Source organism: Delphinapterus leucas, unplaced genomic scaffold (assembly GCF_059928025.1).
Source record: "Delphinapterus leucas isolate spDelLeu-1000000601 "Yukka" unplaced genomic scaffold, BTC_Dleu_Yukka2 spDelLeu_asBTCV2_sq72, whole genome shotgun sequence".
Lineage (NCBI taxonomy): Eukaryota > Metazoa > Chordata > Mammalia > Artiodactyla > Monodontidae > Delphinapterus > Delphinapterus leucas.
The window spans coordinates 41,511-53,853 of record NW_028322281.1 but is presented as its reverse complement, the minus strand read 5'-3'; the positions used below and the strand labels follow the sequence as shown (position 1 = coordinate 53,853).

General features: G+C 37.8%; 1 protein-coding gene across 1 annotated transcript in view; it reads left to right on the top strand.

Moving 5' to 3' along the window:
- LOC149743811 (NADP-dependent malic enzyme-like) overlaps positions 1–12,343 on the top strand; it is an 84,762-nt gene that overhangs the window by 30,915 nt on the left and 41,504 nt on the right. Inside the window, exon 3 of the mRNA XM_089906136.1 lies at positions 2,837–2,986. Within this exon, the coding sequence (XP_089762262.1) occupies positions 2,837–2,986 (150 nt within the window). The remainder of the gene's footprint in view (positions 1–2,836; positions 2,987–12,343) is intronic.

The window sequence follows — 12,343 nt, the reverse complement described above, 5'->3', positions numbered from 1 at the left end:
CTTTTCCTTACCTCCATTATGGAGTGGGAGTCCGATTTCCCCTTGAAGTCAGGGTTGGTCACCCCAGCCAGCACAGTAACTCCCTTCTTTGCCTGTTAGTTCGGAGGCACGCGGTGCCCAAAGTGGCCAGTGGCAGTCTTAACTTCCAGTTCAGTGGAATCATTGTCTCCTGGTGGAAACATTCCTCCCTTTAGAATGAACACTTCTAGGCCAGTGGAGCATCATGTCACAGGGACAGGAAGCAGGAATTTCGCTGGCGGGTCACTGGGGGATAATGGTGAGTGGTGCCACTTCCATTTCCACCCCTGTGATTCCGGGACTTGTGAATGCTGGCTATGGGAGAAATAGAACCATATATTGGATGCGGATTCAGAGCATGTATAACCTCCTGGAGTATCTTGCCCCAGCTTTACAAGGTGTTGTCACCTAGCTGGTGCTGTAACTGAGTCTTCAGAAGGCCATTCCACCATTCTGTCAAGCCAGCTGCTTCAGGATGGTGGGGACATGGTAAGACCAGTGGATTCCAATGAGCAAGGGCCCATTGCCTCACTTCATTTGCTGTGGAGTGAGTTCCTTGATCAGAAGTCATGCTGGGTGGAATTCAGTGGATGAGGCATTTTGTAAGTCCATGGAGGGCAGCTTTGGCAGAAGCATTGTGTGCAGGGAAGGTAAGTCTTCATACAGAGCAAGTGTCTCTTCCAGTGAGAACCAGTGCCGTTCCTTCCGTGATGGAAGCTGTCCAGTGTAATCAACCTGCCACCAGGTAGCTTGCTGATCACGCCATGGGATGGCGGCATATCAGGGGCTCAGTGTTGGTCCCTGCTGCTGGCGGATGGGACTCTCAGCAGTGTCTGTGGCCAGGTCCGCCTTGGTGCGTGGAAGTCCCTGTTGCTGAGCCCATGGGTACCCTCCATCCCTGCCATGGCCACTTCTTTTATGAGCCTATAAGTGATGACGGGGCAGCTGAGGACAGAGGCTGACTCAGTTTATTCAACATGTATATTTGCTTCTTAAATTCCTTCACCATCCCTTTTACGTATTTCTTAAGTCCTTCCTTCAGCTGCTTACATTTTTACTTTATATTCTTTTCCTGGGCCATTTTATCAGCTGCCTCCTCGGAGCTAGTGATTTTCATATTTTTATCACAGACTGTCCCTCAAAGATTTTTGTTTAATTAATTCGTTTATTTTGGGTGTGTTGGGTCTTTGTTGCTGCGTGCAGGCTTTCTCTAGTTGTGGTGAGTGGGGGCTATTCTTTGTTGCGGTGGGCGGGCTTCTCATTGCGGTGGCTTCTCTTGTTGTGGAGCACAGGCTCTAGGCGCGTGGGCTTCAGTCGTTGTGGCTTGCGGGCTCTAGATCACAGGCTCAGTAGTTGTGGCGCGTGGGTTTAGTTGCCCCGTGGCATGTGGGATCTTCCTGGACCAGAGATTGAATCCATGTCCCCTGCATTGGCAGGCGGGTTCTTAACCACTGTGCCACCAGGGAAGTCCCTGTCCCTCAAATATTTATTGAGCATCAACTCAGTGTCAGGTGCTCTTTGAGATATTGGGATTGTAGACAATGATCTCTGCCCTCACAGAACTTACCTAAATTATTTTTTAAAAAATATTAAAAAAAAGAAGTAAATAATAAAATAATAAGTAAATTATTTAATATGCTAGAAAGTGACAAGTGCTAATAAAAAAAAGAAAAGGTAGAGCAGGGTACGAGGGATGAGAATGCTGGGGAGCGAGTGGGTAGGGTCAATTTGCATTGTCAGGATGGACTTCATAGAGAAGGTAGGTTATGAGCAAGTAATGAGAGGCAGTGAGGAGGTTAGCCATGAGGAAGCCTGAGGAACAGTGCTCTTTAGCTGGTAGATTCAGGGACCAGCAGGGAGACCTGCGTCTGGAGCAGGATGGGTGAGGGGAAGAATGGTAGGTCGGGAGAGCAGATTAATGAGGTCACGGAGGACAGATTATATAAAGACAGATTGTGGAGGCCACTGACGGACTTTTGCTGTTACTCCGAGTGAAAGGGGGAGCTGTTCAGGGTTTTGAGCAGAAGGTCAACGTGGTCAGAGCTATATTTCCAGAAGACTTGCTGCAGCGTTGAGAATAGAATGTAAGCCGGGAGAGTATTTAGGAGACTCTTACAGGCCAGAGATGATGGTGATTTAGATCCAGGGTGGTAGCAATGAAGGTGTTCAGGTTGGGATATATCTTGAAGCAAAGCCAACATAATCTCTTAATGTAATATAATATATTAGAGATGAGTATTAGAGACCTTCCAGAGAAGAGGAGAAAATAGCAAAGAAACAGAAAAGGCATGATCAGTGAAACAGGAAAACCAGAGAATCTGCTGACTCTAGTTGTGGCGGGTGGGGGCTACTCTTGGTTGCGGTGCGCGGGCTTCTCATTGCGGTGGCTTCTGTTGCGGAGCATGGGCTCTAGGCACGCGGGCTTCAGTAGTTGTGGTACACGGGCTCAGTAGTTGTGGCTTGCAGGCTCTAGAGCACAGGCTCAGTAGTTGTGGCGCATGGGCTTAGTTGCTCCGCGGCATGTGGGATCTTTCCGGACCAGGGCTGGAACCTGTGTCCCCTGAATTGGCAGGCGGATTCTTAACCCTTGCGCCACCAGAGAAGTCCCTCAGCACTGATATTAACATTTTGAATGACACTAGCTCAGGTTTATGGTACTTCATTTTTTGAGATGATTAGGAATACTTCCAAAGTCTTTTGATCAGATGTTTTCTGTGTGACCTACTGTATACTTGGTTGAGAAATGTTTAGTTAGATTTCTAACAGCTATTGTACAACTTTGTTGGAACGTAGATCTAATTATGTCCAATTTCCACAGGTATCTTCTCTTAATGGATCTTCAAGATAGAAATGAAAAGCTCTTTTATAGAGTGCTAACGTCTGACATTGAGAAATTCATGCCTATCGTTTATACACCCACTGTGGGTCTGGCTTGCCAACAATATAGTTTAGCATTTCGGAAGCCAAGGTATGTAAACTCTTAAGTACAATTTGTGTCTTTCTTTATTTTTTTGTAAAGTGTTTGCAATAATTAAAAAGAATTATGGAATGGAATTGAAGTTTGGAAAAATCTAAAACAAACTTCATTTAAAAGAACATTTAAAAATATAGTGTTTTATTTCTGATTTAAGATCATGGGAAAGTATTTTTTTATAAACCAATTTATGTTTCCTTTTACAGACAATAAATGAGCTTTTTCTTTTTTTGGGAAAAAGTAGTTGATCATAATTAAGCTTGGCTCTGAGATGGTAATTACCACTATTATGTTTGCATTTTACAAGTTAAAACAAAGATTCCCAATTTTCCTGAAAATAAGGAGTATATTGTTTCCTAAATTCAGAGCTGACATTAAACTGGCTCTTTTGTTGATTTCTTTTAAATGAAATTGTAATCACCTTTAAAGATGTATAAAATATATAATATAGTTTTTCTAAAACCATAGCTTTATTTATTATATCACTTTAAATACTTTTGCAGCAAGAAACAATTGAAATAAGTATCAGTGCTTTTAACAGCAGCAACAATAAAAGCTTGAGTTGACTGTATTTGTGCTGCTTATAGTTCTGAATTTAAAGATAAAAAAGAAATGTTTATAAGTTTATACCACAAAAAAAGCCTATTGAAAATACTGTCATTGAAGTGACTATTTTTGAGGTAAGATCTGAAAGTTAGATTGAATATGTAGATTTCTTGAAGGTATATTGATGTAGTGATAGTATTTTGCACACTTATGCCACATTACCTTTTGTATAAAGAAAAGAATTAGCCACATTACCCCTTGTATAAAGGGAAGAATTATATGTAGGTGGTCTGTTAAATTACACTAATAGCACATATCTATGTTGCATTTATATAATGGCTATGTTAACAGTGAATAAATTTTTTTCATAGAAAAACAAGAGTTAGAATTTAGCTGGTAATTGTATTATGACGGATAATTCTTTTTTGAGTATATCAGTATTTTTTAATCTTACAAATAATACATATTCATTATTGAAAGAATGAGAAAATGCATATATACAGAAGGAAGAAATATTTTAAAAATACACAGTGTCATCATAGCAAAAATTCCGATACGTACAAATACATACTGTTTTCCTTATAGAAGGGATCATACTGTATAAACTGTTCTTTACCTTACTGTTTCTCTGAGTGACATCATAAAATATATATGTCTGTCCATGTCTATAAAATATATTTCTACGTAAAAACTCTTAATAAAAGTGTAAATGTGTACATCTTAGCTGTTTTAAAATGTAGTTTAAGCATATTTATTGAAATTCAAAGTTTTCTGTGAGATCCTGAGAAGTGCTAACAACTATAAGACATGTAGAAGAGCTTAGCTGAAAGTATTTGGGTTGAAGTTGACATAGAAATCCCAATAGCAACAGTTATTTTTTTGAGCACTTACTAGGTACTAGATTTTCTACGGGCTTGGGATACATTGGTATATATATAAATCTAAAAGCAGAAGAGACAGTGAAACAGAAAGTAATTGTCTAGAGTGTTGGGAGGCAATAAGTGTTATGGGGAAAGAAAGAGTTGAGCAGGAAAAAGGGGGATGCGGAGTGTCACGTGCTTTGGGGGAGGGGCAGTAGCTGTTTTACATAGAGTGGACATTGTAGGTTTCATTGGAAGATGATATTGGAGGGTGAGAGGGGGAGATACAAGGGGAAACGTGTAGCATAGAGTAGCATAGAGACAGGGTGGAGTGAGGGAGGGCTGAGTAGTAGATGAGGTCACAGATGTAGGATAAATAAGAGGGTACAGAACCTATAGCTTCTTGTCGGCTATTTTGAAGAACGTTGGCTTTTACCATTAGTTAAATGGGTAGAAGAATCAGGAAGCAGCTATTGCCGTAAACCTAGTGAGTGATAACAGTGGCGCAGATTAGGAGGGTAGCAATGGAGTTCGGGGTAAGAGTTCAGGTTCTGGATAAAGATAAAGTCCCGAGGACTTCCTGTTGGGTTGGAGGCTTCCTAGAGCAGTGGTTAAAAGTATGGGCTCTGGCGTAGATGGCCTATTTTCACTTACTGGTTTTGCCACTTGTTCTAGTGTTGAATAAATTAGTTAACCTTTCTGTGCTTCAGTTTCCTCCTCTGTAACGTGGGGATAATACTACAGCCCAACACCCTTTATCTACATTTTTTAAATCCCAAACTTTGAAAACCAAAACATAAAAAAAGAAAAAATCTCATTTGGGACCAAACCTGATCTATCGGAGCCCATTTGGTGGCAAAATTTGAACTGAATTTATATGGGGATATTTAAAGGATTTATGTGACTTAGTGTCATTTTTTTTTTCTTTAGAAGTATTAGTGTATTTGATTATGGGGAGCTTTGTCAGAAATAATCTGATAGGTGTGTAGATAGATGGAGATAGATAGGTAGATAGATAAGAAGGAAGGAGAGGAGAGGGAGAGGAAAGGGGAGAGATGGGACGAGATGTAGCAGGGCATTCATAGCAAAATGCTTACAAATGTTGATTCTAGGTGACATATTCATGGTATTAGTCTATCAACTTTTCTGCAATATTTGAAACTTAAGGAATACTTTACTAACAGAGAGAAAGTAAAATTTCCACAAGTGTTTCTAAGTGATCTCTTTATGGCAGTTTTCTGTCATGTTGATTTTTTTTTTTTTTTTTGCGATTCGCGGGCCTCTCACTGTTGTGGCCTCTGCCGTTGCGGAGCACAGGCTCCGGATGCGCAGGCTCAGCGACCATGGCTTACGGGCCCAGCCGCTCCGCGGCACGTGGGATCTTCCCAGACCGGGGCACGAACCCGCGTCCCCTGCATCGGCAGGCGGACTCCCAACCACTGCGCCACCAGGGAAGCCCTAAATGATCTCTTTATGGCAGTTTTCTGTCATGTTGATTTTTAATGTGTATATTTTGTTAAACTTTTGGTGATTTTGAAGTTCTTTTTTATTGAGATAATATTTGACATGCAATGTTATGTCATCAGGGAGGACGTCTGTGGTTGTGATATCCCTCCTGTTTGTCGGCCACCAGCCCGGGCGTGTGGGTCCTGAGTAGACCGTGTCTCCACCTCTTCTACCCATCTCATTGTGGCTCCTTCTTTATATATCTTTATAGTTGTGGATAATCTTTTCTGCTAGTCTTTAGGTTGTTCTCATAGACAGTTGCTCTGTAAGTGGTTGTCATTTTGGTGTGCCTGTGAAGGAGGTGAGTTTAGAATCATCCTACTCCATCATCTTGATCTTGCCCCCACCTTAATTCTTTTTTTTTTGCGGTACGCGGGCCTCTCACTGTTGTGGCCTCTCCCGCTGTGGAGCACAGGCTCCGGACGCGCAGGCTCAGCGGCCATGGCTCACAGGCCCAGCCGCTCCGCAGCATGTGGGATCTTCCCGGACTGGGTTACGAACCCGTGTCCCCTGCATCGGCAGGCGGACTCTCAACCACTGCGCCAACAGGGAAGCCCCCCCCCCAACTTAATTCTTTAGTAGAATAATTCTCATGGGTTCTCCCATGATTATAAAAAAAGAAACCTGTTTGAAAATGTGTTATGTGACATATATCTAGATATTATATTTAATTAGAAAGGAAATTGTGATTGTGTTCGAATAATGATGGATCTTCCAGGCATCAGTTAGCATCTAGACTATTTTTTTTTTAAGCCCAAATTGACAAATGTCTTTTCAACCTTTCCTACTGCAACAGTAGGTATTCAAAGACATTTAGAAACTAAACAGGAGGATTATACCTCTTGTTATATTTACTTTGTGGGTTTGGTGGTAGCAATTAGGAACATAATTAGTGAAAGTTAAGGGTTAATAGTACAGGTACTGAGCTTAGTACAGTTGCAAATAGGTATATCTTTTGATCTTATACTTTTTTATATATCTTAATGACATGATACTTTCCTATGGCTAGATATTATTTTTCATTTTGAATATGGCATTAAAATCTGGCTAGGCATCCAAAAATAAATTCTTATGTGAATAACTCTACTTGTAACATTTTTTTCTTGAGGTATGATGCTGGAATATTCATTTGTTGGTGTTGTGTGGAATTTCTTTTCTCTTTGGCATAGATACATCGTGTGGGGTTTTTCAACATGTCGTGGATAATGATTTTTAAGAATGTTGAGTTTGCTTAGATTATCTTGTTCCCATAACATTCAATTCTTGCAGAATTTTCGGTATTTGGTAGTGCGATATGCTTATGTCAACACATCTAATTGTGGCTAATTTGTAGATGATAGAGTTGTGATTCTTGGAAGCTAAAGACAGTTCTTTTTTATATTTTTGCAGAATGCTGATCCTACTGTGTTAGTTAAATTACTTGTATTCTGTGAAACTGTTCTTAAAGCAAAGTTTTGTGCAAACTGATAGTGCAGGTTTATGTAAAGGACAGCTAAAGCAGATTTATGTAATTTCTTTGGAAATATTTCTGCCTGCTGTATTTTACACTGCATTTTCCAAGAATCATCTCCTTCTCCTGTAAGTTCTTATTAGCTACATTACCACTTCACCATGCCTGTGGCAGTTAATCGTGTTCCTATTTTTGGTATTTTGAATGTTCTATCAGGTACTCTTGGTCTCTTTTCTTTTTAAATTTAATTTAATTTATTTCAGTTTTTAAATTGAGGTATAATCGACATATTATATTAGTTCCAGGTATATAACGTAATGATTCGATATTTATACATGTTGTGAAATTATCACCACAAGTCTAGTGAACATCCATCACCATACATAGTTACAAAAGAACTTTTTTCTCATGATGTGAACTATTAAGATATACTCTCTGAGCAACTTTCAAGTATGTAAAGCAGTATTATTAACTATAATTGCCATGCTGTATATTATATCCCCAGGACTTACTTATTTTATAACTAGAAGTTTGTAACTTTTGACCTTCACTCACTTCTCCCCGTCCCCCTCACCCTACTTCTGACAACCAACAGTCTGTTCAATCTGCAAGCTGTTTTTCTTTCCCCTCTTGGTTTCTTTTGTTGTCATTTTACTGTTCATTTAGTTACAACTAGATTGTAAGCATCTAGAGAGAAAGGATCATATTTTAGAATTTATTCCTGTATTTCCCATGCTGTTTTAAGCTTAGTGTCTGGTTGGTGCTGAATGAATGTATGTTGTTTGCTACCTTACAGAAATAGTAACTTAATATTCGTCTATTCATCTCACGAAGAAAAACGTAAAGTATTGGTATGATCTTTGTATCTCCTACTGTTTTAAGCTTACTGTTTTAACAGGTAAATTCTCATAAATAATAGATCTGAAAGAAATTAGCTTCATTCCAAGGAATCAGGTTGTGAGGAAGTAAAGCTCTGATTAAATATAGACCATACAACTTTAAACACATAACTACACTCCTTTCAACTAATCTCTATACAGTACATCACTGATACAATTTTGGCAAAAAGGATGAGCTAATACAAGTTTGTTGGTGATAGTTTTTTTAAAAAAGCATTTCCAAAGTCTGTTCTGACTAGTGCCATTAATTGGTTTGCCAACATTTAGGTGAAAAAAAACATTCAGTGCTCAATTTAATTGGAGAACCAGAGTTAACTAAAATTAAACAGGATTCTTTATTGTAAAATTTCTCAGGATAATACGTATTTTGAAAATTTTTTGATTGAGGAGAATTAGATTTAATATAGATAATATAGTTAACATAATTTTGGCACAAAGTAGTTTTTCCCAAGTAGTGGTTATTACAACTGGTACCATTATAACTCCTGGATTTCTGGATGACTAAAGGAATGATGGTGTCATTCACTGAGTTTCAAAATAATTGAATATGTTTATGAGAGATATAGAAAGTTCTTTTGGGGACATGTTGAGTGTTTTTTTTTTTCTCGGGCGTTTTATTTTATTCTTTATTGAAGTATAAAGAATAAAATAACACATTGATTTACAGTGTGTTAGTTTATATGCAGAAATATATATATACATATATATTCTTGTTCATATTCTTTTCCATTATGGTTTATTACAGGATATTGAATATAGTTCCCTGTGTTGTACAGTAGGACCTTGTTTATTTTGCATATAGTAGTTTGTGTTTGTTAATCCCAAATTCCTAATTTATCCCTCCCCCCCTTCCCCTTTGGTAATCATAACTTTGTTTTCTATGTCTGTGAGTCTGTTTCTGTTTTGTAAATAAGTTCGTTTGTATCATATTAGATTCCACATATAAGTGATATCACATTATATTTGTCTTTCTCTTTCTGACTTATTTTACTTAGTACGATAATCTCTAGGTCCATCCATGTTGCTGCAGATGGCATTATTTCATTCTTTGTTATGGCCGAGTGATATTCCATTGTGTGTGTGTGTGTGTATATATATATATATATATCCCACATTTTCTTTATCCATTCATCTGTCGATGGACATTTTGGTTGCTTCCATGTCCTGACTATTGTAAACAGTGCTTCTGTGAACGTTGGCCTGCAGGTATCTTTTAAAATTATAGTTTTGTCCGGATATAAGCCAAGGAGTGGGATTACAGGATCGTATGGCAACTCTATTTTTAGTTTTTTAAGGAACCTCCATACTGTTTTCCATAGTGGCTGCACCAATTTACCTTCCCACCAACAGTGCAGGAGGGCTCTCTTTTCTTCATACTGTCTCCAGCATTTATTGTTTTACATTTTAATGATGGCTGTCCTGAACAGTGTGAGGTGATACCTCATTGTAGTTTCAATTTGCATTTCTCTAATAATCAGTGACGTTGAGCATCTTTTCTTGTGCCTGTTAGCCATCTGAAGGGACATGTTGAATTTTAAGCGTTTTTGGGACTTCCAAATCGAGGGGAAGTCTAATAGGCAATTAAATGTATGGACCTGGAACTTAATGTATTTAAAGATCCTAGTATTTTAACTCAAACATTATATATGCTACATAAAAGGTACATGTTTTGATTTTGGCAATGATGAAGATTATTAACAAGTCTAATTGTCAAAGAGAATCAATAAGATGCGGTTTTTTGCTGATTTTTTTCCCAGAAAATTCTTAGAGAAATGCATGGAAGGAAATACTAAGATGAACCAAAACAAAATACTAAGATCGTTTTTCTACACTTATTGTTTATTTGTATACATATTTCCTTTGGAATTCTAAAAAGGACTTGAAGTACAGTATTTGTTATTTAATTGCGAGGACCAAGCTTTCTTTATTACCTCATGTGCAATTTCATATGAGAATGTCTACCTGGTAATATAGAAATGGTCGTAAACATGACCATGATTAGACCATGATTATTGTAATGGAAATATATAGTTTATCCAGAAGGGCCAAAAGTTCAGCAAATTTTGTAGTCGTATAGGGTGAGGGTGTCAGTTTTAATTGATATTTGGTTTATGAAAGAGCAGCAAGAAAAAAGCTTAAAAGGAATAAATGTAAAAAGAAACCTTCCCAAAGCTAATACTCCTTTAACCCAAAAATGTCCTCATTATATGCTGCAGATTATAATTAGAATAGCTATCAAATGAATAGTTAATAGGATGAACACTTTCATATTGTATCCTGTTTTATACATTTTCACCTTTTAAATCTATCTGGTTTTCTTAAACAGTCTTTTTTATATGTACTATACAGGTATATGATAGAGACTTTACTTTATTAAGCTATAAGTATTTCAATAACTCAGTAATTAATTATAAATAACGGCAGTTTAAGTTGCTTATGGAAAAGAAACATGATTTCACAGCCAGTTATTTTTGGTTTTTTATATCATTTTTTTTTACATCTTTATTAGAGTATAATTGCTTTACAATGGTGTGTTAGTTTCTGCTTTATAACAAAGTGAATCAGTTATACATATGTTCCCATATCTCTTCCCTCTTGCGTCTCCCTCCCTATCCCACCCTCGCTATCCCACCCCTCCAGGCGGTCACAAAGCACCGAGCTGATCTCCCTGTGCTATGCGGCTGCTTCCCACTAGCTATCTACCTTACATTTGGTAGTGTATATATGTCCATGCCTCTCTCTCACTTTGTCCCAGCTTACCCTTCCCCCTCCCCATATGCTCAAGTCCATTCTCTAGTAGGTCTGTGTCTTTATTCCTGTCTTACCCCTAGGTTCTTCATGACATTTTTTTTCTTAAATTCCATATATATGTGTTAGCATACGGTATTTGTCTCTCTCTTTCTGACTTACTTCACTCTGTATGACAGACTCTAGGTCTATCCACCTCATTACAAATAGCTCAATTTCGTTTCTTTTTATGGCTGAGTAATATTCCATTGTATATATGTGCCACATCTTCTTTATCCATTCATCCGATGATGGACACTTAGGTTGCTTCCATGTCCTGGCTATTGTAGATAGAGCTGCAATGAACATTTTGGTACATGACTGTTTTTGAATTATGGTTTTCTCAGGATATATGCCCAGTAGTGGGATTGCTGGGTCATATGGTAGTTCTGTTTGTAGTTTTTTAAGGAACCTCCATACTGTTCTCCATAGTGGCTGTACCAATTCACAGCCAGTTTTAATAGCTGTGAGTTACAGGTTTAACCCGTAAATTGAATAGTTCTATCCTTCGTGATGTGGTCCTTTGTGATCCATTGTGATGTAAACTGCCAAGTGATCCAGTGCCCAGAGTATCTCTTGCTTTTCCTAGGTCATCTCACTTTCAGAGTTAAGGGGGCTTCTGGGAAGAGGTCAGAGGAGGTCCTAAACCTCTGAGTAGTCCTGGATACAGAGCTGCGCAGGTGGACCAGGAATATTTTTTATTGAATTTGGCTTTCTTCGATTAAGCCACTTTAGAATCTTTAGAAATATTTAGGAGACTTTTGAGAACAGGGAATATTTTTCATTGATAGCTCTGGTTCAGTTTGTAATTTTTATTTTTTGTTGTATTGGAATTTTCTGTTTCTACAATTTTATTGTGTTAGAATCTCTAGAAATTGAAATAGTTGGTGTTTAAGAGAGAATTTTTTAATGCTTCTGGAAAAGTTATCATTTAAATATTAGATATTAATAAGCTTTTCACCCTTTATCCATGGTAATAAGCCTTTGATTTGGATTTATACTTATTCCAAAATATTCTTTTGTTCACTTCTTTCTTTTCCCATGACATAGGCCTGATAGTTGCATCTACGCACCCTCCCTTTTTTTAAAAAGAAAAAAACAACACTACATGGTGGAATTTTTTTTTTCAAAAGCATGAAACAAGTTATTGGAATATTTGGACTAGTTCAAGTCTCTTAACTGTTACCTCAGTTGATTTTTTAGAGATAATTATTTGCAAGAAGTTGATTTTCATTTATTATGGAGATTTAGAAGATGACGATTTGTTGAACTACTAATTAATTCAAATTGACTTTTTTTCTGA